Consider the following 25,770-nt stretch of genomic DNA (forward strand, 5'->3'; position numbering starts at 1 on the left):
TCCTCCTCCTCTCCCTCCTTCCCTTCCCCTCACATACATGGTAGGTGTCGCTGGAGACTGGCATGACTCAGCTGGGAGGTCACTGCATCTACTACGCGCTCGCTGACTCGCCGCTGGGAAAGAAAGAGTCTATTCTTGACACAGCCAAGGTGACGGGGGAGGAGAGAGGGGAAAGAGAGGGGAAGGAAGAGAGGAGGAGGAGAGGAGGAGAGGGAAGGAGAGGGAAGGGAAGGGGAGAGGAAAGAGAGGGAAGGGAAGGGGAGAGGAGAGGGAAGGAGAGGGAAGGGGAGAGGAAAGGGAAGGGCAACGAGGAGAGAAAAGGAAAGGAGGGAGGGGAGGGAGGAGGGAGGATTGGAGAGGGCAAGGGGAGATTGGCGAGGGATGTGGAGAGACGAGGAGATTTTGAAACGTTAGATGCTGCAGGTGGTGTCGAGGTATGTAGATGTGATGACTGCTCGACTCAAGACAAGACAAGCGGTGCTCCTCCCTCCCTGCCTTCCTCTTCGATTCTCCTCTTTCCTGTCCTCTCGTAGCCTTGCCTGATTTCCTTCGAGCATCTTTGATTTCTTGATGTCTTCCTCTCCCTTTGGCCTTCATCGTCTCACTTCACACAGATCGAAGAACTCGCTGAGAACGCCACCATCCCTGGTATACAGCATCATCCTCATCACCACTACCATCGCTGCTTCGCTCTCTCCTCCTTCCCCTCTCTTGTTTCCTCACTGCTCTCCTTCTGCCTTTCTTTTTGACGCTACTTGGCAGTTGTGAATGCTCTCGACGATTATGGTCATCCGTGCCAGGTCCTCACTCACTCACTCACTCACTCACTCACTCACTCACTCACTCACTCACTCACTCACTCACTCACTCACTCACTCACTCACTCACTCACTCACTCACTCACTCACTCACTCACTCACTCACTCACTCACTCACTCTGCTTCTCATGGTATTTGGCAGATGCTCGCCGATTTTCTCACCATCATCGAGCATTATGGCTCCTACGAGGGGATGAAACTCGCCTTCGTTGGCGACTGCCAGGTAGAGAGCGAGAGGAGGATGAACTCGGGAGCGAGGGAGAGGGAGCGAGGGAGAGGGAAAGAGAGGAAGAGACGGGAGGACGGGGGCAGGCAAATGACACAAGGACAGAACAACATGACGTACGACCTGATGCGTCTGGGCTGCATCATGGGATTCCACGTTACAGTTGCCGGGCCAGCAGACAAGGGATTCAATGTGGAGTGAGTGAAGGAGGAGGAGGAGGCGGAGGAGGAGGAGGAGGAGGAGGAGGAGGAGGCGATGGGTGGAGGTGAAGGGGACGCGAAGGGGAGGAGAGGAGAGGAGAGGAGAGGAGAGGAGAGGAGAGGAGTTGATCAGTGATATGAGGGGCAGGTGGAGTGTGGTGAAGGAGTGCGAGAAGCTGCTTGAGGAGAACAAGGGAGGATCGTTCAAGATCAGCAACAGCAAGGACGAGGCTGTCGCTGGCGCCAACATCGTCTACTGCGACTCGTGGATGAGCTACGGGATCCCTCAAGATGAGCGACAGGAGAGGTTCAAGGCCTTGATGCCCTACCAGGTATTCCCTCCTCCTCCTCATCATCATCATCATCATCATCATCATCATCATCATCATCATCATCATCATCATCATCATCATCATCATCATCATCATCATCATCATCATCATCATCATCATCATCATCGTTCTCACTCTCACTCCCTCTTCTTCTTCCGCCTCCTCCCACCTTCCCTTGTCATGTTTGTCGCCAGGTGACAGGAGAGACGATGAAGTTGGCGGACAAGGGCGCGATCTTCATGAACTGTCTGCCTGCTGTGCGAGGAGAGGAGCAGACGGCTGAGGTGAAGAAAAGAGGAGGAGGAGATGAGGATGTCGAGCATGCGGCAGGTGCTGGATGGACCGCAAAGCGTCATCTACGATCAGGCGGAGAACCGACTTCACGCGCAGAAGGTGCGAAGAGGAGGAGGAGGAGGAGGAGGAGGAAGTTGAGAAGGGGGTTGGGGAGGCGGGGGGAGGAGGAGAGGTGGAGGTGGAGGAGGGGAAGGGTTTTCTGCTTGCTGATTCTCAGCAGGCGCTCCTCACTCTCCTCGTCAACGGCTTTGACTACAAGCTGTAAAGCGACAAGAGGACCTGAACCTCGAGGATGAGACTTATCACTCTTAGTTGCCTGCCAACGAGAAGAAGAGAAGAAAGCAGAGGCGGTAGAGGAGGAGGAGGAGGAGGAGGAGGAGGAGGAGGAGGAGGAGGAGGAGGAGGAGGTTGGTGCCCTCGCTGGATTCTCCCATCAACTTATTTGAAGGCAAAGAAGATCGCAATGAAGAGCCCCAGAACTCCCAGCACGTAGAGAACCCTGTGACCTGTCACTCCCTCCCTCCCGCCCTCCTTGCCTCCCTCCCTCCCCCTCCCTCCCTCCCTCCCTCCATTCCTTCCCTCCCTCTCGCGCAGCTCTTCCTCTCATCGTCTCACCCGAACGTCTCCGCTATCCTCTTGTTCACTTCTGACTCGAAGTTTTGCCGGAACGCGAGGAAGCCGAAGCTGAGGCCCGCGAAGAAACCTCCGCCATGCACCCAGTTGTCGACCTGACCTGCGAGTCACGCGAGAGGAGGAGGATGAAGCTGTCGACCGGAGCGAAGAAACCGATGATTATGATGAGGACGAGGAAGAGCAGGAGGGAACGGAACTTGATCGTCATGCCCTTGCCAGGTCTAAGTCAGACCTCACCGAGTACCAAGCAGGGGCAAACGAGGAGAACAAGATAGAAGCGAAACTTGCTGAGAAGACTGTCATGACCATAGAATGAGGTGATGGGGATGACGAAGATGAGCAGCAGGAGCAGGAGCATCGGGATAATGAAAATGTTGACGTTGGCGGAGATGATGATAGAGGAGGAGGAGGAGACCCTTGTCGGTCGATATCTTCTTGGGGCACGTAACATCGAGAGCAGCTGTCAAGTCTCGTCAGTCTTTGACCCGCACAAGTCTTCATCTACCCGACATCAATCTCGACGACTTCGGTTGTTGTGCCCTCCTCCTACACCACCAGACCAGCGTCAATCTCACCCTACCCTCCTCTCCTTTCCCAACTCCCTTCCTAACCATCTCCTGCATACCCACGCTCTCGCTTCCTCGTCCCTCTCCTCACCTCGGCGAGCTCAACTCCCATCGTGTTCTCTGCTTCCTGCAGAGACTTTGAGCGCGAGAGGAGGAGGAGGGGCGAGACCTGCAGGGCAATGGCGATCTGCTGGTCGTACGAGTCCGGAGAGAAGGCGAGGGCTGCAGGAAAGAATCAAACATGAGCGCGAGCAGGAAGAGAGAGAGCGAGAGCATGAGAGCACGAGAGGAGTGGAGTCTTTGTTACCTTGCTGCAACGCTCGCGCGACTGCCTCGTCCTCACTTACATGGTTGGTTGCTGGACTCTGATGGCAGGTATGAGACAGGAGGAGCGAGGAGAGAGGGAAGAGAGAAAACTGACGTGTCGCGCTTCCATGGTGCCTCGTCGTCTACTGGGGAGAGAGCGAACTTGTAGTTGCCATCGGAAAGCTCGAGAAAGAAACCAAGAGAGTGGGGGGAGACGGAAAGAAAATCGAGATGAGAGGAGAGGGAGAGGAGGGAATGGAATGGAAGGGGAGGGAGGGGAAGGGAAGGGAAGGGAGGGGAAGGGAAGAGAAGGGAAGAGAAGAGAAGGAAAGGGAAGGGAAGGGAAGGAAAGGGAGGGGAGGGAAGATGTGATGTGCTCGATCACTGCTGGTCAGAGCTACAGCACTAAATTGAGACTTTCAGTTACATTTTGAAATTAACACTGGATATTTCACACTACAAGTTCACTTCCAGGATCAGTGAGCACTCAACACTTGCTCTGCTCTTGACTCCCTCAAGCGAGTTTCGATACCATTCCTTGCTTCCCCTGCCTCCCTGCCTCCCTGCCTCCCTGCCTCCCTGCCTCCCTGCCTCCCTGCCTCCCTGCCTCCCTGCCTCCCTGCCTCCCTGCCTCCCTGCCTCCCTGCCTCCCTGCCTCCCTGCCTCCCTGCCTCCCTCCCTCCTTTCCTACTTACCTATCTACAACGTATCAGCTCTCCTCTGTTGTCTATCCTCGCTACTAGAGCACGAAGCTGCTCGCATCACTTCACGTGACGGTCTCGATCTGGTCGCTCGGCGGAGGAGAGGAGAGGTTGAACTTGTTGCGAATGAACATGGCGATCCTCTTCAGCTTCTGTCTTCCTTCTTCCGTCTCGTTCAACGTCGCGAAGTGCTCAGAGAAAAGCTGCAGACGCTCTCAACCTCTCGCCTCCTCCTCCTCCCCGACTACTCACCATGTCCTTCTTGTGCGTCAGCAGCAGCTCGTCAGCGCTCAGCTCCTCCCCCAGGAAGCTCTTGAGCTGCATGTACGTCATCCTGCCATGCGCAGAGCCGCACGCGTGTCAGCACGAAGCACAAGGAGTCGAGGGAAGAGAGATGGAAGAAGCAAGAGGGACGAGAGGGGGGAAGTGCTGCCCGGAGACGAGCAGGATGGCTGGTAGGTAGGAGAGGAGGCAGAGAGTCAGGAGCGAGGGAGCACACTCTCACCAAGCGCTTCTGTCCGCGTGGATCCTGTCCCAGTCGCCGGCGTCGAGGATCTCCATGGTGTGGGACGTGGACCTCAGACGCTCCTGCTCCAGGTGCTTCACTGACGTCACTCGCACCAGGCTCGACTCCTCCAGCCGCCCGTCGGTGGAGCGCCGGCAGATGCGATGGTAGCGGACAATGCGGGGAAAGGAGAGGCGGAGGAGGTCGTCGACGATCATGCACAGGAACTCGAGGTCGGAGGAGGGAAGCTCGAACTCGCAGCGGGCCGCGCGTGAGAGGATCTCCTCCGGATTGCGGTGGAGGAGGCGGCCGAGCCCATGCCCGACCTGCAGGCCCTTGCGGATGAGGTAGTCATCCTCCCAGAAGACCGTCCACGACCCTGCCGCCTGCCGCCCCTCCACCAGCATCGCGCTCGCTTGCCCTGTACAGTCCGCACCAGAATGTAGGAGGTGATTGATGCTGGAGGGGGAAGGAGAGGGGGAGGGAGAGGGGGAGGAGGAAGGGGTGGGGGTTGTGGAGGCTAATTTTGCCTGTGCCTGCAGGCTGACGAGGAAGGCCATGACGTCGTTCATGGTCTGAAAGAGCTCCTTCCCCATGCTGTTGAACATGTACAGGATCGAAGTCCCCGAGTACCCGGCTTGAGACATCCTCATCGCCAGCAGCTGCAGGTGGCCCAGCGAAGGGTCAGCAACGTGCGATGCTCGGTCTGTCGACAGCCGCACGGAGAGCTGAAGGGGCCAGGGAGTCTCGGGCTCAGCTCGAGGAGACAGCCGAGCTGGGAGCGGGACTTGAGGCGATGACAGCTCATCGTTGCTGTGACCGGCAGCGTCTTGACAAGCTTCAGCTCGGGCTCGTCGCAAGCAGGTGCCGCATGGTCTCAGCTTGTCGCACTTGAGCTTCGACTGCCTGCAGGGCTCGCAGGTGGAGATGCCGAAGACAGCGTCGCAGCCGTCTTCGAGCCCGAGTCTCGAGCAGTGATGGCATGGCCTTCTCTTGTCGCACCTGACCTTGTGCCTGCGACACCTCGAGCAAGACTTGCCTTGGCTGCCCTGCTGCTCCTTGCGATACCAATTCAAGGGCACCGACATCAGCCCTGCTCCTGCCTTGATGCGCGTCAGGCACTAGACGAGGAAGATCGACACACTAGTTGATGTCCATACAGACACGCCAGCCACTCAGCTGAGCCACTCATCTCATCAACATATCAATCGCATCCTCTGATCTTATCAACCTCTCAGTCGCATCCACTGACTTTCACAAAAGCCTCTTGTTCTTCTTCTTGAGCTCACGTCCCGTCGCAAAAACAAACAAACATCTTTCATATGCATGCTGCCTCCCGTGCTCCGCTGCTGACCTGCTGCTTTCTCTGGTCCCATCCCATCCCGTCTCATCTCCCCTACATTGCTCTCGTCGCTGTCTCCCCTCCTTTGTTCTTCTCCCTGTAGTCCCCCTATCTCTGGGTCGCATCGCCTCTTCTCCCCCCCCCTCTCCTCTCCCCTCCTCCCTCCTCCCCGCCCCTCCTCTCCCCTCCTCTCCCCTCCTCTCCCCTCCTCCCCCTCCTCCCCTCCCTCCCCTCCCCTCCCCTCCCCTCCTCTCCTCTCCCCTCCCCTCCTCTCCCCTCCTCTCTTCATCGCCCATCTCGTCTCTCCATCCTGCATCCTCCTAGAAAACTGACGAAATCATTTTGAATGTTCAAAGTTTATCTCCAATTTTGAAATCTTCACGTAAGTTTTGAAATGTCAGCTGGAAGGATCTGTGGCTATGGCGCCGGTTTCGTCGATGAGGACACGCCGAACAATGAGCACGAGTGAGTGAAAGAAACAACAGAAGGAGCAGCAGCAGCAGCAGCAGCAGCAGCAGCAGCTGGAGCTGGAGCTGGAGCTGGAGCTGGAGCTGGAGCAGGAGCAGGAGCATGGGGCAGGGGTAGGGGCAAGAGCAGGAGCAGGAGCAGGAGCGGGAGCAGCAGCAGCAGCAGCAGCAGGAGCGGGAGCAGCAGCATGGGGCAGGGGTAGGGGCAGGAGCAGGGGCAGGAGCAGGAGCAGGAGCAGGGGCAGGAGCAGGGGCAGGGGCAGCACCAGCACAAGCACCAGCACCAACAGGATCAGCGGGATCAGAAATGGGAAGGAGGAGAGGATTACGAAAAGAGGAAGAGCGGGCGAGATTTCCATCCATTCCTCCCTCCCTCTCTCCCTCTCTATTTCTCTTGTCTGATCTGATATGACAGTCTCGTTCTTTCTCTTGTCTGATCTGATATGACAGTCTCGTTCTTTCTCTTGTCTGATCTGATATGACAGTCTCGTTCTTGTTCTGGTTGTCTTTGGCAGTTATCATCTGGAACTTCTTTCAGGTGCAGCTTGTGTTCCCTTCGTCTCTCCCTCACTCTGCTTGTCTGTCGCAGGCGTTGTTCGTGAGTGCCTTCCTCCGCATGCTGACCTGGCCCTTCATCTTCATCCACTGGCTCCTCACGTTCCTTCCTCCCTTCGAGGAGACCCCCGGGCTCTCGTGAGCGTCGGCGAGTTGGCGGGTCGCGTCTGAACCTCAAGCAGTGTGAGGGGAGAGTCGGTCTCAGCCAAGCTCTACATGCGATGCTGGGAAGCGATCAAGCTCTTTTCTGATCAAACGTTAGGTACTTGAACTTCCTTCCTCCTCCCCTCTCTTCCTCGTTCCCTACCTCCACTCCCTCTCTTCCTTCCTCCCCTCCTCTCCCCCCTCCCTCTCTTCCTCTGTCCCTCTCCCCATCCATCCATTTTGCTCACTCTTTCTGGCTTGGCTGCAGGAAAGCTTCATCACCCGGACTTGGAATTCTTCGTCAACTCCTTGTTCCTCCTCTTTCTCGCCATCGACATCCACGTGAACCTACCTCTCTCCTCTCTCCGTCTCCTACCTCTCTCACCTCGCTGAGTCTGCTGGGTTCAGGTTCGAGTGAAAAAAAGGTTTCTTGCTCTTGCTTTGCTCTCCTGTCGTTTCCTCCCCCACCCTTCTCCTCCTTTCTCGACTGAAAGATCTTCTGGCCACAAGCTTTGGGCTCGCTAGCAGCAGTTCAACCCGACTGTCTCCTCCTCCCTTTCTCTGGTGCGAATGTCGTTCTACTGGCAGCAAGTAATGGAGAGTAGGAGGAGGTTCGTGCTTGACGGGGCCATCAACTGCGTGCTCTACGTCACTGCATTCTTCTTTGTCTACAGGTCCTCGTTGACTCCTCCCCATCCCCTCCTCCCCTCCTTCAGTCCGATCCACCTTCTCGACTTCTCTCCTGCCTGTCGCTTCTGACTCACTGCTCTGGCAGTCGTCTTTCTCGCCCTCCCTCGGGGAACTCCCAGGTAAGTCGCTTCTCCTCCTCTGCTCTCTGCCAGCTGATGGTCGGGCAGGGAGGGCTGGAGGCGTTTCTCTACATGCTCTCCGAGGCTCTCGAGGGTCTCGCGCTCTCCCTCCATAAGATTCTGGTGAGCGACCAGGGGGTCGAGGGCGCGTGACGCGCGGCAGGTGCAAACGAGCAGGTTCGAGCTGCGACTCCTCTGGTCCTCTTTCACCAGGACCGTCGCTGACTCAGTCGACATGGTAGTCGCCTGCTCGCCTCCCTCGGCTGCTCTGACTGCCTCCTAGACCTGGGAACTTTCTCGCCTCGCTGAAATGTGGCCGACCAGGTAGACTTGCCGCCTCCTCTTCCTCGCCTCCCCTCACGCTCTTTCAGTCTGCTCGCTCCTAGACTAAAGGCTCTCTGCTGGATCAGCGCGAGCTGCAGCATGCTGGACCTGATGCTCTTCTGCTCCTCGGACTCGCGGAGACTCGTGGTCAAGCTCGTCTTCCTCTCTCTCCTTCACTCCCTCCGCCCTCTCCTCTCCCACGTCTCTCCTCCTGCTCTTCTCGTTTCCGCCTGGACCATCTCTGACGGTGCTGCCGCAGGATCTGATGTTGGGGAGCCATGTGCGGAGGAGCAGAGGAGGAGACGAGTGGCAGGTGAGGAGGGAGAGGGAGACAGGCTGCTCACTGGCACAAGTTTGAAGTTCCGTGGGACTTCACCATGAGGCTGGCAATCGTCTCTTCCCTCTTCCTCAACCGGTTCTGCTCTCCTCCACCTCAGCCTCTGCCCCCATCCTCCCCTCCCTCATCCACACACATCCATCCTTGCCCTCCCCTCCTCTCATCCTTCCCTTCCTTGTTCTTCGACTCTTCCTTACACGTTTGCTCGCAGTTGGCCGCAATGGGGAGTGTTGATGAGCATAACTCTGTTTGTCCCTTACTTGCTCTTCTTTCTCTCCTCTCTGCTCACAAGGTGAACCGCTCAGCCTCCCAGTCGTCTCCTCATTTGTTTTCTTCTTCCCTTCCCTTCCCTTCCCTTCCCTTCCCTTCCCTTCCCTTCCCTTCCCTTCCCTTCCCTTCCCTTCCCTTCCCTTCCCTTCCCTTCCCTTCTCTTCTTTTCTTTTCTCTTCTCTTCCCTTCTCTTCTCTTCCCTTCTCTTCTTCTCTTTGGGACTCTCCCGCAAGAACTTCTCGTGAGGATGATCGTCAGCGAAAAATCCGCCAGGAACAGCAGATGCGCCTTAAGGTGCCTCGTGCTCGTCGTCGTCATCATCATCAACAACAACAACAACAACAACAACAACAACAACAACAACAACAACAACAACAACAACAACAACAACAACAACAACAACACTGCTCCTCATGCTCATACTGTTTCTAGGAGCTCGCAGCTGAGAAAGCGAAGGAGCCCAAGGAGGCCGGCGCAACTCAATCATTGGGGCTTGCGGCTCGAGCGGTGGAGGTTGGGCAGAGGAGAAGAGGAGGAGTGAAACGTGTGCAGGAGAAGTACATGCCCTCTCTCTTCAAGACCGCGATGGGACACGATTGGTCTGCGGCAGGAGCAGGAGAAGCCTCGAGCGGAGAAGGGAGGGGGAGCAGGAGGGGAGGGCTCAAGGTGAGGCAGGAGAGCAGGAGATGAAGCTGACGGGGTCTCAGAGGGAGGGCAACATGTTGAGGATTGAGACGGTGTCGGAGTGGAAGCGACTCAAGGGAGGAGAGGAGACCTCTCTCTGCGCGCAAGGGCAGTCCCTCGCCGTCTTCTTCCTCAGTCACCCCGCCAGCGTCGCCAGTCAGCGCGTGCTCGAGCTTGCTGAGTCCCGTGCGGCCCGCGTGCAAGGGCTAGTGATGTGCAGCATGCGGGTGAGGGAGGGGAGGGGGGGGGGGGCTGAAGGTGACGAGAGGGAGCAGGTGGACGAGTGTCTGGATGAGCTCGCGCGTGAGGGCGTGAGATTCTCCGGGCAGTTTCCCGTCCTGCACGTGTACAAGGACGGGCAGAAGAAACATCAGGTAAGCGAGCCAAAGACCGTGAGGATGCTGAGTGCTGTCAGGTTGTTGGAGGAGATCTGAAAGCCTACGAGCAGCTGCTGTCAAGCTACGAGGAGGGGGGGGAGGAGGCGAGGCGAGGCGAGGATGGTCTCCTCCCCCCCCGAGGAAGCATCGGAGAGGTGAAGACGCTCGGAGACTTTCAGCAGCTGCTCGAGCAGGCGAGGGATCGAGTTGTCGTTGTTGACTTCACCGCTTCCTGGCAGGCCCTGCCTCTACTCGACCTCAGCTGAATCCCTGACAGGTGCCAACCCTGCAAGCGGATGAAGCCAACGCTAGAGCGACTGGCAGCAAGACATGAGGAAGGAGTGTTTGTGACGGTGAGAAGAGGGGAAAGGAGACGGGAGGAGAGGGGAGACGGAGAAGGATAGAGGAAGGAAGCAAAGAACTGATGCTGATGGGACAGGTGGACGTGGACGAGAACGATGAAACTGCATCCTTCTGCCACATCGAGTCCATGCCGACATTCCTGGTGAAAGAGGAGGCAGAAAGTGTCTAGCGCTAAAGTTCGCTTCACAGCTGTACAAGGGAGGAGAACAAGTTGGGTCAGTGCTGGGAGCGAGGGAGGCGGAGCTGAGAGAAGCCGTAGCTCGTCTGTTTTCATGACCTTCTGGATTGGGGTGAAGAAGACTTGGATTGCCCCTTCTCGTGCTGCTGCTGCTGCTGCTGCTTCTCCTGCTTCTCCTGCCAGCCTTGATCAGCAATGCTCGTCCCTCGGTCCACATCACCTCTCTGGCTCCCTTGTCCTTGCCTGTCGAATGCGTGCAGGTTTCTCCGGTACATCTGAAATCTCTTGAGCTCGAACGCAACAATGGGAGGGAGGTCGAGGCGAACAATGGGAGAGGAACGAGGAGGGAGAGGAACGAGGAGGGAGAGGAAGCAGGAGGGAGGGGCTTCACCTCGGCCAGTGATCGGGTTTGTCGCACATGGAGAGGTCTGAGAGGCCATACTTGCACGCCTTCACCATCACACTCCATGTCTGGCGCTCTCTTCAACTTCTCTTGCTCCCACTCCCTCTCCTCACCTCTTCCGGGATCGCCCCCCCCGAGTCCGGCAGCACGAGGTCTTTGTTGAGAAGCTCCTTGCTCGAGTCGGATGGCGATGTGATCACGATGCTGTTCTGCTGCCCATCTTTGAGCTCCAGCCACGACTGGCAAGCATGCAGCATCCCCACACATCTGCCGGGCAGTCGTCATGCAACCCAAGACGCGGCCGGTCATGGCAGGGCGGAAAAGCGAAGCTTGACTTGCCTGGCTTGTTCCACGGCAGTGAGCTGCGGGCGATCTTGAGAGCTCAGCTGCATCTCGCGAGCCCTATGGCTGCGCAGGAGTGAGAGGAGGGATGCATCAGGTCCTTCACCTTGCTGGCAGCGAAGTCACTCTGATCGCCACCTTCCTCACGACGTTGACGGGGCCACGTCGAAGCTTCTTCCTAAAGGACAATGACCGCAACCATCGGCAGACGCTCCCTTACCTGCTGAGAAGAACCCTAGGCCTCGAGGCAGCCATCTCATCAACTTGTTGCTTCATGCTCCCTGCTCGAGAAGATCTCTGAGCGATCTAACAAGAAAGTCACTTCGAGCACAGCCATGCCACCTCGTCCCTGACTCACCAAGAGAACCCCGGCGAGCAGTGCCACGGCCAAGCCAGCAGCAACCACTGCAGCATCTCAAGTCATGCCCTCCATCCTCTTCTACTTCTCCTCCTCTCCTTCTCCTCTCCTTCTCCTCTCCTTCTCCTCTCCTTCTCCTCTCCTTCTCCCTTCCTCCCTCCCTTCGTACCTGCCGACCGCATTTTCAGAACCCCAAGTGTCGTGAAATGAGGGTGATGAGTTATCTGCACCGGTCACCATCGGATCCGACAAGGGCCCGGGGAGACTAGTGACCCGGGACCGTACGGTACTTCGCCGCGTACTATCACTCTGGCACCCGGCCCGGGGTGATCAGCCCGGCGGGCCCGGGTGACTGAATCTTGAAGTTGCGATCAGAGCTCTGATCAGGAGGACGCGGCTCTGATCAGTGCTCTGAGTCTCCTCTCAGGCCCTGGCACAGGAGAATCTCACCGTCTCACTCAGAGGCGCACTGAGTCGCCGGTTCCTGTCCGAACTCTTGTCACAAGTCCCAGCTGAGCACTGCGGCATAAAGATTCTGACATGAGGAGACACATGGATGGTGACGTCGAGGCTGCAAAAGTCCGCCGAGTATGTGATCTTACCCAATGTTGTGCAATGTCTTGCCCAATGTTGTGCAGGTGACGGAATACAAGTTTGTTAGACTTGTACTAGTCCAAAGTCACGCAGATATCACATCGACCTTAGTTGTAACAAGACAGTTTTTGCTCAAGACCGAGTTTAATGCACACAAATCCAGAATTGAGGAGCACATGAGAGATAGACTGTATGCTAAGATGTGAAACCCAAGCATCCAGACATGAGAGGACCTTAGCAAGACGGCTAGGAAAGCCCCCTCTTCGTCCACACACGCTACATTGGCCGCCTTGCAAACACGTAAGTCGTCTTGGTTTACAGGAGAGTTTTTGTTAACTCGGCGCTATCTGACTGGCACGGCTGGCATACGTTCCATCCTCCCCCCGAGTTTCTGAAATAGTACGTCACATCGGACGTCAGAAAGTCACACAAACAAGAATGTCAGCAGATCCAAGTCAAGATACGACGATACAACGTCAAGTTCACAGTCATGCTGAGTGGGCAATAACCATTCAAGGATTGTCCATTCTGAAGAAGATTTTCATGCAGGGCTATTAGATGTGCAGTGCAGAGATAAGGGAGATGCCTGGCGAGCTGATGCAATGACGAGAGAAGGAGGATAAGATAAGAGAGTCTGAGGAGAGAACTTCGGAGTTCAGATAACAGAGAGAGAGAGAGAGAGAGAGAGCGTGCCCGCCGGCATTTGAAGACCAAAAGATAAATTTTGAACCGTAAAGAACTTGTGACCAGAGATTGCTGCCGCGAGATTGGAACATCCGTTTCAAGGCATCTGAAGATTGTTGTGCAGTAGTACCTTGTTCGCCGATCCAGAAGTAGCTCCAGTTATGCATGCCACAGCCTAGCTCCATGACATGAAAACTTCCGCCAGATCTCCTGGTAGTTCCATTTGATCCTACTCAAAGATCAAGAAGATTAAAATCGAATCAGCTTCAAGTGCGTTTCCACACGGTTAAGCAGATATTCGACCGACCAATCTGGCTGGGGAAGGCTTGTTTTTCCAATTCGAAGATCAATCAAACAAATTGAGGCTGAGATGAGAGGCCTAAACAACTTGCGGCTAGAAAGAGAGCCTGATTGAAGAGAGGAGTCATCCGAATGTGTAAAGCTTGATAGAATTTGCATGAATTTTCAACAGCAACGGGAAAACAATACCAAGAAAGAAAAAAACTCCAGTAAACAATTCAACTAACCAAATATAAGATCAACATGATTGAGCATGTAATCGGGGCCCATAACCGACGGAATACAAGTTTGTTAGACTTGTACTAGTCAAAAGTCACGCAGATATCACATCGACCTTAGTTGTAACAAGACAGTTTTTGCTCAAGACCGAGTTTAATGCACACAAATCCAGAATTGAGGAGCACATGAGAGATAGACTGTATGCTAAGATGTGAAACCCAAGCATCCAGACATGAGAGGACCTTAGCAAGACGGCTAGGAAAGCCCCCTCTTCGTCCACACACGCTACATTGGCCGCCTTGCAAACACGTAAGTCGTCTTGGTTTACAGGAGAGTTTTTGTTAACTCGGCGCTATCTGACTGGCACGGCTGGCATACGTTCCATCAGCAGGCCGGGCTTTTCCTGCACCTGCATTACACTTGTCTACAAGCACAACGTCGTATCCTCCAAGTTGAAGCCACTTGGCACACTGCACTAAACTGCATGGAATATCCGAGAAACGTTTTGAAAACCAGTCAGGTGGCTCGAACCCCAGCCCTGCTCCTACTGGCATACTAGAGTTGACTTTGAACGTGGTAAACTTTTACTACCGTTGGCTGAGCGCTAGCAGCCTCCGAAGACGGGAGGAAAGCCGAAGTTAGGAGGGCACAACACCCTCCTCAGCCGAACAAGGTGCCACTGACCAGAAACGCCCGGACCTCCGGCTCGAACTCTTCCAGCTTTGCCATCTCAGCGTCAAGAAAGACTTGGAAGCATTCCGAATCCTCCTCCTCCCGTGGGGCATCTCCCATCGACCGCACCTCTTGGTTCAGGTCATACTCCTGCACATCCCCATCCGTAAACGCCACTCGGATCCGCTGCGGGTGAGGGTCTGAACTCACTTTCCCAATGTACCAACTCGCCCGATTTTCTTTCGTATCGACGAATTGGCACGCGACGACAGAGGACCTCTGATCCCTGAGGGTATCTATCAATGCTGAAGGAAGCACACTCTGAATCCTCGTCTTCCACACCTCCAACAAGCTCTCCGTCCATACATGCTCTTTGAAATCATCGCAGCTTATGTGATTTGTCCTTGCCCTCATGTAACACTGTAGCAGTAGGAGCATCAATTCTTTCGCATCAAGCTTCTTAACCATGGCCTCGTCTAGCGGTTGCCGGCGGGGTCTTGGGGGTGCCCGTTGATAGTGACTTGTAGGCTGAGGAACAAACCGTTCTGTTGGAGTTCTGATTCGCTTGCAAGGAGCAGCCCCAGGAGCTTGCGAGGAGGATGAGCTTGATCCTGTCGCTTCTGTCTCCTTCTGAGAGTCGATCTGCCTTTCCCGTTTCCTCCCAGTGACTCGGCTCCTGAGCGCTTCTCTCTCCCTTTGTGGCGAGCTGCTGCTCACACCAAATCCAGATCCCATCCTGCCCGTCTGTGGCGTGTGGAATGCCTGTCCCTGCCGCCCTTCACTCTTTATCGATGCTTTGCTGTCGCCTGCAGCTGCTGGCCCAGCAAGCGACAACCCTTGCGTCCGAGCGTCTGGACTAGCGGCTGCTGGCCAGACTCTGAGGGCTGACGAGCTTGTGAAAGGATCTGATTGACAGCGGCAAGACGTCAGAGGGAGGCGACTACCAGAAGAAGTTGAACCTGCTGGGCAGCAACTGCGGGATGTTGTTATACGCTGAGAGTGGTCGTTGGAGCTCCCTGCTTGTTGGTCTTCGTCGTCGCTGACCAGAATAGGTGAACGCGGTCGTTGGTCACAGCTGGAAGCAGCTCTCTCGCCGAGTTCTTGTTGCTGCTCTGGAGGACGCAGCAGCGGTTTCAGCTGTGGGCTCGTGTCCTGACAGTTACCAGCATGTACCTCGTCTCCATCGGCAGCAGCCAAGTTGCCCCTCATCCCTGCCTCCTCCTTGCTGTCGAATGGGAAAGTTTGGGAGGAAGGCACGTGGCTCTCCACCACAGGGGGACGGGCAATCAGCAGATCCAGCTTCGTCATGATATCACGGTTGCTATCTTGCATTTGCTGCACAGTCTGTGCGAGGTCCTGCACTCGTTGCTCGTTGGTAAGTAGCTTCGCTGTCACATCTCCGATATCCTTGTTGACGCCTTGGACTCCGGGAGGGCTTGCTCTTGGGATCGGAATGTCTCTTGCAAAGTTTGCAGTCTTGCATCGGGAGCTCCGACCTGAGACTCTTCTATGAGGCTTCGCACAGCTCTCACGAGCTCTTCGAGGCTGTTGGACATTGTGAGAACTGACGTGTTGTGCTTTTGGCGCAAATCTTCTACTTGTCGGGTCAGATTCTCCAGTGATGCTTTGAGCTGATCCGGCATCTGGCAGAGAGACAAGCTAACGCCCGAACTCAGGTTTGGTGCTCGAGAAGACTGAAGCCCCTGATTCAGAGCGTTGTTGACCTGACCTCCTGCTGCTGATCCTTGGCCTTGCCTCTGATCGTTCGGTGAGCGCTGCATGGCCAGCCGTTCTGAGAGTGGAGGGACCGGCGACGGGGGTGGGTAAAAGGTGAGCATGATTTCTTTTTTGTCAGAAGGGGTAGGGTACCACTGGCCATCTGGTATTATGATACGGTAGGGTAGGGGAATGGACTGGGTGGAGCCTTCAAGTCTGAGGGATCAGAGGGGGTATGGGTACTAGAATCAGCCTGTGTACGGTCCCGGGTCCTGGAGGAGGGGGTGGGGAGGGGTGGTCAGGTAAGAAACTTAGTACTGAGAATTTTACTCACTTTAATGCGACGGGGTGGGCGGTCGAGAGACAATAATGAAGTAAACGGCGTTCACCGCAATGAATGATGATGATGATGATGATGATGATGATGATGATGATGATGATGATGATGATGATGATGATGATGATGATGATGATGATGATGATGATGATGATGATGGAGATGGAGATGGAGATGGAGATGGAGATGGAGATGATGATGATGATGATGATGATGGAGATGGAGATGGAGATGGAGATGATGATGATGGAGATGGAGATGAGGAGGAGGAGGAGGAGGAGGAGGAGGAGGAGGAGGAGGAGGAGGAGGAGGAGGAGGAGGAGGAGGAGGATGGAGATGGAGATGATGATGGAGGAGGAGGAGAGATCACGAAGGTGACGACGCAGCTATGACGCGGAAGCTGAAGACTTACACAACGGTTTGCTGCCGGTTTGAAGGTGGGTGGCATGCCGTCTCCTCTGTCTTTAAAGTGTTGGCTGCCAGCTTTGCGGCGCGGATGGAGAAAGAGCAGCCGCCGACAAGGAGCCGGCGCTGCCCGGGGCAGCGGACAGAGAAGAATTCCGCCTGCGCAGCGCAATGTGCATGCTCGCGCTTCGCTGACCGCCGGATCAGCAGCGTGATATCCTCACCTTGCACAGCCGCAGGACATACTCGCTCCAGTCGCAGGATAGGGTCTTGCAGTCTACCATCTTTGAGTCATTTTCCTGAGCGAGACCTGAGCCACTCTCCGATGCGAGTCTCGAGCTACTACCCCCTCAAGGCCTTCCCGCACCGCTATGCTCAGATGCTCGACTGCTATCTCCATGGCATGCCGATCTGCCAGTGTCCGACGGAATGTGATGGATGTCAGCGCGAGCTCGATCCCTCCGTTGCTGCACATCATCTCCAGACCTGCAAACGCCGATCCTCCAAGCTTCCCACGGCGCATGACAACCTTACTCGTACGATTCGGTCGATGCTGAACGAAGCTGGTCTTCAGAGCGTCATCGATACAGTCGGGGATCCTCGTTCTCGACGGCAGGTACCCTCCCATCCTCATGACCGCAAGATGAAGGGCGATATCCACATCCCTGGAATCCGCGATCGAGGGTCCGAGCAGTACGAGGGCTTGATGGCGGACGTGACGTTGGTCCACCCTTACATTGGTAGCTCTGCCGACCTGACCAAGTGGGGGGAGGTCAACCTCGACGCCCTCCATGTTGCAGCGTCTGAGAAGATTCGCAAACATCGCTCTGCATATGCCATGACTACTCCTCCTCGAGCGTTCATCCCTCTTGCCATCTCGACGGACGGTACCCTGCATCCTGACACCCTCCGCTTCATCTGGTATCTGGCGGACATCATTGCTCAGCGCTCGATGCCTCTTGAGGATGCGGCGTTTGGTCGGCACTTCGTGCCTGATGACGGACCTGCTGCTGAGGTCTTGGCTCGCAAACGCGCCGCCACCTATCAGCGCCTCACTATGCAGCTGACGCTGGAGGCGCTCTTGTCTGGTGCGAGGCGCATGACGCCCTTGCGGGCGCAAGCACTTCTCGAGCCAGAGGACAGCTCCTCCTCGGACTTTGTCGAGTCGCCCGAGGAGGAGTCTTCGCCGGAGGTCTCCGACTCCGATGGGGGAAACACGTCGAGTGGCCCCGACGATCGGCGCGGAGCTGGCCGCAGGCGTCTCCGTCCCTCACAGTGACGTCGGGTGCCTCCGGAGAGCTCGACACCACTGGGGTGCTTGCTGCTGGTCCGAGCTCGCCTGCTTCCTCCCCGGCATCGGTCGGGTCACGGGCCGGGCATTGCTGCGGCGTCGCCGCCGTCACGGGCCACGTCAGCCACGGGCGGTGTTGGTTTCGGCTACCGCTGACTCGGAGGCTAGCGAGGAGGACTACCTCGAGCGGTACCGTGTTCCTGTGTCCAGCAGTATTAATGGATTTACTGGCAGAAGGTAAAAAGTGCCTCAAGCAAAACAAAGCCTCCCTCCGTCCGCTGCCCCAGGCGGACCCCCGGGCAACGCCGGCTCCTTGTCGGCGGCTGCCCTTTCTCCGTCCGCGGTCGCCCGCTTTGTGGCGGCAGCGGACGTCTCGACTGACAGTGGTCAGTCGGCTGCCTCCGGGTATCGCGTCTAAGGGATGTTATTCCTCCTGCATGCTCCTGCTGCTTGTTGCTTGATTGCCTGACCCTTCGGCTGCTTGTCTGCGCGGCTTCGCGCTTGGGCTGGCGGTGCCGCGTCTGGGTGCCAGCAGTGCTGGTTCTTTTCGGGCTTGTGTTTTGTGTGTGATTGTGCAGCTTCTCGCTGTGCGCTGTGTGCCAGGAGGTTTAGCTTGTTCCTGCCGCGTTTGTTTTGCTTGAGGCACTTTTTACCTTCTGCCAGTAAATCGGACTCCTTCCCGCACCGCTATGCTCAGATGCTCGACTGCTATCTCCATGGCATGCCGATCTGCCAGTGTCCGACGGAATGTGATGGATGTCAGCGCGAGCTCGATCCCTCCGTTGCTGCACATCATCTCCAGACCTGCAAACGCCGATCCTCCAAGCTTCCCACGGCGCATGACAACCTATCGGCACGGATGGATTTCATGCTAGTCAGCTCCGAGCGAAGGTTTTTACCCTCAACGAACTAACAATGGATTGACTGGCAGAAGGTAAAAGAGCTCTCGAAGCTCGGGCTCGTCCAGCATGGCTTCATGTTCAAGACGCTGGTGAGGGCGAGCCATCTCCAGAAGCTGCGCTTCTTCCTCCAGGGGTCGAGCGTCGCGTCATCGATACAGTTAGAATAGGATTTACAGTGGGGGATCCTCGTTCTCGACGGCAGGTACCCTCCCATCCTCATGACCGCAAGATGAAGGGCGATATCCACATCCCTGGAATCCGCGATCGAGGGTCTGAGCAGTACGAGGGCTTGATGGCGGACGTGACGTTGGTCCACCCTTACGACTCGGAGGCTAGCGAGGAGGACTACCTCGAGCGGTACCGTGTTCCTGTGTCCAGCCTCCCTCTGTCCGCTGCCCCAGGCGGACCCCCGGGCAACGCCGGCTCCTTGTCGGCGGCTGCCCTTTCTCCGTCCGCGGTCGCCCGCTTTGTGGCCGGGCAGCCGCTCGTCTCGACTGACAGTGGTCAGTCGGCTGCCTCCGGGTATCGCGTCTAAGGGATGTTATTCCTCCTGCATGCTCCTGCTGCTTGTTGCTTGATTGCTTGACCCTTAGGCTGCTTGTCTGCGCGGCTTCGCGCTTGGGCTGGCGGTGCCGCGTCTGGGTGCCAGCAGTGCTGGTTCTTTTCGGGCTTGTGTTTTGTGTGTGATTGTGCAGCTTCTCGCTGTGCGCTGTGTGCCAGGAGGTTTAGCTTGTTCCTGCTTTGTTTTGCTTGAGGCACTTTTTACCTTCTGCCAGTAAATCCATTAGGACCTTACATTGGCAGCTCTGCCGACCTGACCAAGTGGGGGGAAGTCAACCTCGACGCCCTCCATGTTGCAGCGTCTGAGAAGATTCGCAAACATCGCGCTGCATATGCTATGACTACTCCTCCTCGAGCGTTCATCCCTCTTGCAGCCGACTGACAGTGGTCAGTCGGCTGCCTCCGGGTATCGCGTCTAAGGGATTTTCTTCCTCCTGCATGCTCCTGCTGCTTGTTGCTTGATTGCTTGACCCTTAGGCTGCTTGTCTGCGCGGCTTCGCGCTTGGGCTGGCGGTGCCGCGTCTGGGTGCCAGCAGTGCTGGTTCTTTTCGGGCTTGTGTTTTGTGTGTGATTGTGCAGCTTCTCGCTGTGCGCTGTGTGCCAGGAGGTTTAGCTTGTTCCTGCTTTGTTTTGCTTGAGGCACTTTTTACCTTCTGCCAGTAAATCCTATACTATCTCTTGCCATCTCGACGGACGGTACCCTGCATCCTGACACCCTCCGCTTCATCTGGTATCTGGCGGACATCATTGCTCAGCGCTCGATGCCTCTTGAGGATGCGGCGTTTGGTCGGCACTTCGTGCCTGATGACGGACCTGCTGCTGAGGTCCTGGCTCGCAAACGCGCCGCCACCTATCATCCTTATCAGCGCCTCACTATGCAGCTGACGCTGGAGGCGCTCTTGTCTGGTGCGAGGCGCATGACGCCCTTGCGGGCGCAAGCACTTCTCGAGCCAGAGGACAGCTCCTCCTCGGACTTTGTCGAGTCGCCCGAGGAGGAGTCTTCGCCGGAGGTCTCCGACTCCGATGGGGGAAACAGGCGTCTCCGTCCCTCACTGTGACATCGATACAGTGGGGGATCCTCGACGGCAGGTACCGTCCTCCCATCCTCATGACCGCAAGATGAAGGGCGATATCCACATCCCTGGAATCCGCGATCGAGGGTCCGAGCAGTACGAGGGCTTGATGGCGGACGTGACGTTGGTCCACCCTTACATTGGCAGCTCTGCCGACCTGACCAAGTGGGGGGAGGTCAACCTCGACGCCCTCCATGTTGCAGCGTCTGAGAAGATTCGCAAACATCGCTCTGCATATGCCATGACTACTCCTCCTCGAGCGTTCATCCCTCTTGCCATCTCGACGGACGGTACCCTGTCTCACTATGCAGCTGACGCTGGAGGCGCTCTTGTCTGGTGCGAGGCGCATGACGCCCTTGCGGAATGAATGATGGGGCTCTCTCCCACTCCGTTTTGGCATCATTCTCATAAGGCCGCTGGCCTTTTTTTAAATCTCGTGTATGGCCTTATTTTCTCCTGTGTATTTCTCGCAGCACCTCGCAAATTCTCTTACCATTCTCATGTGAAATATTTTTCCGCACCATAATGGTGAGGGATATTTTTGAGAGATCGTGAGAACTCGCATGAGAAAAATGATGTAATGTTTCAGTGTGTATTTCTGACACTCTCTTAAAATTGTGTTACCATTCTCGTGTGAAATATTTTTCCGCACCAAAATGGTAAAAGAATTTTTAAGAAGTTCAGAAAAACTTCGCACGAAAAAAAATAGAGATATTGTGAGACAAATGGCGCAGGGGGCATGATACCACTAATATAAGGATATAAGTATGGCTAATATAAGTATGGCCTTTTCTAATATAAGTATGGCCTTATTTTCTCCTGTGTATTTCTCGCAGCACCTCGCAAATTCTCTTACCATTCTCATGTGAAATATTTTTCCGCACCATAATGGTGAGGGATATTTTTGAGAGATTGTGAGAACTCGCATGAGAAAAATGATGTAATGTTTCAGTGTGTATTTCTGACACTCTCTTAAAATTGTGTTACCATTCTCGTGTGAAATATTTTTCCGCACCAAAATGGTAAAAGAATTTTTAAGAAGTTCAGAAAAACTTCGCACGAAAAAAAATAGAGATATTGTGAGACAAATGGCGCAGGGGGCATGATACCACTAATATAAGGACAGTCACATGAGATCAAAAATATATAATGTAATTCGATGTGCTGAGGCGGGCTTACAAATAAAATATGCGTTATTAATAAATGAAAAACCATTTTTTATTCTCATATGCTGGTAACAAACGTGAAGAGGTAGAGCATATATATTCAAAGATTAATTTTGAAAATATTGACACAATATGCGAGCCTTTTTGTGGTTCTTGTGCTGTGTCCTATTACATATGGAAGCAATTCCCAACAAAAAGATTTAGGTATGTTCTAAATGATTTAGACAAGAATTTATATGCGCTTCTTAGCTTGATGAAATCAGGAGATGAAAAGAGGATGGAAGAGATAGAGAAAGAGATAAATGATATGGTCAGAGATGCGGATGATGAAATAATTATAACAAAAGAAGAATACAATAAATTCATAAGAAATAAGACACTCGCAGGCTTCATAATGGCTAATAAATATTTTAACATGCGTGCTGGTATGTTTCCAGTCAGGGATTATAAGTCCCGTTTCAATAAAAAGTTTAAATTTTCAGATTATCCAATATATGACTTCTTAACAACAGAAGACATAACTATCTTAAATAAGGATGGGTGTGAAGTTATACAAGAATATGATAAGGATAATGTCTTTATGTTTCTAGACCCTCCATATATAGCATCAAATAATAACTTTTATTCAGAGCAAAAGCTTAATATGTATCAATATTTAGTGAAAATAGGTTTTAAGAATTTCAAGAGCAAGATGCTAATATGTCACGAGAACAATTGGCTTTTCAAGATAATATTCAAAGACTACATAAATGATGAAGAAGAGTACAAAAAGCAATATCAAAACTCTTTACGTAGTGAAGGCAACAAGAAGAAGACAACAACTCACATATGTATTATGAATTACTAATAAAATATGCGTTATTAGTAAATGAAAAACCATTTCTTCTTTCCTTACGTTGGTAATAAGAGAGAAGAGGTTGAGCATATATATTCAAAGATAAATTTTGAAAATATTGACACGATATGCGAGCCTTTCTGTGGGTCTTGTGCTATGTCTTATTACATATGGAGGCAATTCCCAACAAAAAGATTTAAGTATGTGTTGAATGATACTGACAAGAATTTATATGAGCTTCTAACCCTTGTTAGATCTGGAGATGCTGAGAAGATGAAAAAGATTGAGAAAGAGATAAATGATATTATCAGAAACGAGGATGATGAGATTGTGATAACAATTGAACAATATAAAGATTTTATAAAGACCAGTGGATTATCCGGTTATATAATGGCTAATACATATTTCAACTTAAAAGCAGCCCTTTTTCCTATCAAAGATCGTTATAAGTCTCGTTTTAGTAAGAAGTTCAAATTTTCAAACTGTCCAATGTATGACTTTCTTACATCTGAGGATATAACCATCTTTAACAAGGATGGTTCTGACATCATTGAAGAATATGATAAGGATAATGTGTTTATGTTTTTAGATCCTCCATATTTAGCTTCTTGTAATAGTTTTTATTCAGAGCAAAAGCTCAATATGTATGAGTACATAATAATGAGAGGCTTAAAAAATTTTAATAGCAAGATGCTAATGTGTCACGAGAATAATTGGATTTTCAAACTATTATTTAGAGACTACATTAATAGTGATGAGGATGAGTACAAAAAGCTTTATCTGTTTGGAAGAAAGAAGGCAACAACTCACATATGTATTATGAATTACTAATTTTATAAAGTATTAATAAATGGTTTATCAGCTTTTAGAAGAAGGGAAAATTTATTATTGCGAGGCCTTAGAAAGACCTTGGACTAGATTTAATGTGCTAGACACAATCGGTGTCAAGCTTACCCCTCCAAAAAAAATGTCATGGTATAGTAAATTCAAACAATGGCTTCAAACAGCTGGTCAAAGGCCCTTAGAGAGTGGAACGATAAGAACCACGGGAAGAATATGTACTGTATCCCCAAGAAGAACACAAGACCATACGTAGAGGTGGTCAAGATCCAAAAAAGGATAGAACAAGGAGAAGGCCCCGCACATCGCACTCGCAGTCATAAAGGGGTTTATGCTACAAGCATCTAAAAAGCTTTTATCCCCGCTAAAGATCTAATCCATACTCATTCTTAATCTTCACCCATTCACTTCTATATTTATTTGCTTTTTCTTCGTTCTTCTGCTCCCATTCAGAAAATAACTTCCTACCATCTTTTGCCTCTACAACATTCAACACATCGACATCGTCAAAATTTACCTTGTCTTTATCAAAGAATATCACACTGTACCATGTGCCTTCGTTATCTTTGTCTATACGATACACCACACCAATATAAAAACGATGCGAGTACTTTCTTTTGATGAAGGTATCCACTGTGATATCTTTTGAATTACGCGGTGGGTTCCTTTTTGGTGCTATGTACTCAATAGGTTTGTTTGACTTATCCATGCCCTTCATGACCTCATAAATCTTATCTAGATCCTCATGTTTAAACCACTCATTACCATATTGAGCTGTTGTGACCTCTTTCATCTTTCTTTTAACCTCAAGCTCATATTTTTCTTGCGGTGATCTAGTTTGATTTGTGTTTTTAACATATTTATACCACACTCTAAGATGTAACACATGAAAATCACCATCATAATAGCGTTCATAATCTGATAATCTTCTTATAATCTCAGAAGAACCAATAGAAGAAATACCAAGCTTTATCAAATCACCCTTTCCATTGATTGTTTTGGGTGTTCTTATTATATAAAAAGCCGATGTGTCAAGATACTTCGCATATGTGTCCTTAAATTCTGACCATTTAATGCCATCCTTGGCATTGAAAACAATTTCACCGGCCTTGCTGCCTCTTGGCTTTTCAACTTCTGAGACTGTTGATGTGCTGATCATTTAATTTATTTTTATATATTAAAATATAGTCACAATGAGTGGAAACAATATATAAATCAAGTAGATGATTATATAGGTTCTTTGGGTTCTTCTACTCTGCAGCTGACTATTGAAGACATGCAGGAGCAAATTAACAACATTGAAACAACTCTAGGAACAACCACAGATGGTGGCACAGTAAATGACAGCAGCCTCATCGGTAGAATTGAAGGGATCGAGACAACAGTCCAAGACAACACACAGAAACACGAGGCCAACACAACAAGCATCAACAATATCAATCAGGTCCTCTCAGCATTTGAGAATTTCGCGGATGGCAACTATGAACAGGCAGCACTAGATCTGACAAACTTCTTTACAACGGTAGATAACAATTCACAGCAGATCGCACAGCACGTCACAGATATAGCAGGACTAAAAGCCAGCGATAACCAATTCACTCTGACAATACAAGGCCTAGCAGATCAAGTAACAGGCCATCAAACAGACATATCGGGAATTCTTGATACAAACGCTAGCCAAGACCAACGCTTTACAGATGTAGCAGCGGACCTCCTAGATCTACAAGGCCAGATAGACTTTATCAATAACAGCACAGCAGTGCTCTTTGTAGGGCAAGTTCTTTATGAGATTTTAAAATGGAAATTTGGAGCAGCTATCAATGATTTCACTAAGAGAGTATGGGATCGCATAAATGGCAAATACAAAGGAGAAGGTGAATATGATCCAGTGGCCGAGGGCGATACTTATAATACATTCACAGGTGATAGCATCCAAGCCATCCTAGATGAGCTCAATGATATGGCCTCTGTGTATAGATACAATAGCTTAAACAACGCTGCGGGCATCAATGCTGACCCTATCTCAACGTATGGCACAACAATCTATAAATCTTTATTGCTTTATGGCTTGTCTGATGCCAATATTTACCTTACAGGAGATGTCCATTTTGGTTCATTCAGCACCGCCACAGACATATTTACAACAACCAAGAGCCTAAGCAATTATATGGTTTTGAAGGGAGTTAAATCTAATCATTGCTTGAAAATAAATGATGCTGAACAGCTTCTAGCGCCTGAAATAGGCAATGAGCTATTATTCTTAGATTTTAACACTGATGATTTTGAGGAGGAGGCAACAACGCATAAATTAAAACTCAAACTATCTCTTGGAAGTATCATAAAAAAGAATGCTACTGGCGACGCAATTGGAATAGGGACAGACCCAATAGCAACATATATATGCGTGATAGATGGCAAGACAAAAATTCAGGGTATCTTAGAGATTAAAGATGGGACAACAACAAATTATAAGAATGTTAATGAATACCTATTCTCGAAGGGAGTGGATACAAACGATGTTCTACACATAGATAGCACTAATGAGCACATACCGCTCAGATATAATACGGATCATTTTGAGAAGGACGCAACGACATTTCAGCTTGAAAGCAAGTTTGAGAATGCCGGCGTAATCAAATAT

At 52.2% G+C, this 25,770-nt stretch overlaps 7 protein-coding genes across 7 annotated transcripts in view; 4 read left to right on the forward strand and 3 right to left on the reverse strand.

Annotated features, from left to right (window-relative positions):
- The window catches only part of GUITHDRAFT_117281 (hypothetical protein), a gene marked incomplete at both ends in the record, with an annotated part of 3,234 nt that extends 1,099 nt beyond the window's left edge, over positions 1-2,135 (forward strand). Inside the window, 10 exons of the mRNA XM_005823426.1 lie at positions 45-149; positions 424-477; positions 615-648; positions 763-800; positions 961-1,041; positions 1,150-1,241; positions 1,393-1,576; positions 1,771-1,860; positions 1,907-1,969; positions 2,091-2,135. Of these exons, the coding sequence (XP_005823483.1) occupies positions 45-149; positions 424-477; positions 615-648; positions 763-800; positions 961-1,041; positions 1,150-1,241; positions 1,393-1,576; positions 1,771-1,860; positions 1,907-1,969; positions 2,091-2,135 (786 nt within the window). The remainder of the gene's footprint in view (positions 1-44; positions 150-423; positions 478-614; positions 649-762; positions 801-960; positions 1,042-1,149; positions 1,242-1,392; positions 1,577-1,770; positions 1,861-1,906; positions 1,970-2,090) is intronic.
- Positions 2,136-2,481: 346 nt separating this feature from the next.
- On the reverse strand, positions 2,482-5,962 carry GUITHDRAFT_145672 (hypothetical protein; the record flags this gene model as incomplete). The annotated part of the gene is made up of 10 exons (XM_005823427.1): positions 2,482-2,603; positions 2,741-2,963; positions 3,161-3,196; positions 3,239-3,291; positions 3,377-3,434; positions 4,151-4,279; positions 4,329-4,410; positions 4,582-5,394; positions 5,584-5,684; positions 5,936-5,962. The coding sequence occupies 10 exons, from the start codon at positions 5,960-5,962 to the stop codon at positions 2,482-2,484; spliced, it is 1,644 nt and encodes a 547-aa protein (XP_005823484.1).
- Positions 5,963-9,458: 3,496 nt separating this feature from the next.
- GUITHDRAFT_89951 (hypothetical protein) lies at positions 9,459-10,566 on the forward strand. Its single transcript, XM_005823428.1, has 7 exons — positions 9,459-9,495; positions 9,537-9,740; positions 9,789-9,887; positions 9,929-10,125; positions 10,168-10,243; positions 10,330-10,395; positions 10,443-10,566. The coding sequence occupies exons 2-7, from the start codon at positions 9,549-9,551 to the stop codon at positions 10,527-10,529; spliced, it is 717 nt and encodes a 238-aa protein (XP_005823485.1). The 5' UTR covers positions 9,459-9,495; positions 9,537-9,548; the 3' UTR covers positions 10,530-10,566.
- Positions 10,567-10,818: 252 nt separating this feature from the next.
- On the reverse strand, positions 10,819-11,716 carry GUITHDRAFT_145674 (hypothetical protein; the record flags this gene model as incomplete). Its single annotated transcript, XM_005823429.1, has 7 exons — positions 10,819-10,881; positions 10,948-11,073; positions 11,170-11,242; positions 11,283-11,354; positions 11,397-11,482; positions 11,535-11,581; positions 11,704-11,716. The coding sequence occupies 7 exons, from the start codon at positions 11,714-11,716 to the stop codon at positions 10,819-10,821; spliced, it is 480 nt and encodes a 159-aa protein (XP_005823486.1).
- A 2,275-nt stretch (positions 11,717-13,991) lies between these two features.
- GUITHDRAFT_117286 (hypothetical protein) lies at positions 13,992-15,646 on the reverse strand (the record flags this gene model as incomplete). The annotated part of the gene is made up of 2 exons (XM_005823430.1): positions 13,992-15,479; positions 15,536-15,646. 2 exons carry the CDS (start codon positions 15,644-15,646, stop codon positions 13,992-13,994), a joined length of 1,599 nt encoding a protein of 532 aa, XP_005823487.1.
- Positions 15,647-18,449: 2,803 nt separating this feature from the next.
- Positions 18,450-20,655, forward strand: GUITHDRAFT_117288 (hypothetical protein; the record flags this gene model as incomplete). The annotated part of the gene is made up of 7 exons (XM_005823431.1): positions 18,450-18,626; positions 18,684-18,743; positions 18,890-19,111; positions 19,248-19,283; positions 19,693-19,756; positions 19,876-20,225; positions 20,341-20,655. 7 exons carry the CDS (start codon positions 18,450-18,452, stop codon positions 20,653-20,655), a joined length of 1,224 nt encoding a protein of 407 aa, XP_005823488.1.
- Positions 20,656-24,405: 3,750 nt separating this feature from the next.
- On the forward strand, positions 24,406-25,316 carry GUITHDRAFT_145676 (hypothetical protein; the record flags this gene model as incomplete). The annotated part of the gene is made up of 2 exons (XM_005823432.1): positions 24,406-25,157; positions 25,226-25,316. The coding sequence occupies 2 exons, from the start codon at positions 24,406-24,408 to the stop codon at positions 25,314-25,316; spliced, it is 843 nt and encodes a 280-aa protein (XP_005823489.1).
- Between the last annotated feature and the right edge of the window lie 454 nt (positions 25,317-25,770).

Source organism: Guillardia theta (assembly GCF_000315625.1).
Source record: "Guillardia theta CCMP2712 unplaced genomic scaffold GUITHscaffold_108, whole genome shotgun sequence".
NCBI lineage: Eukaryota > Cryptophyceae > Pyrenomonadales > Geminigeraceae > Guillardia > Guillardia theta.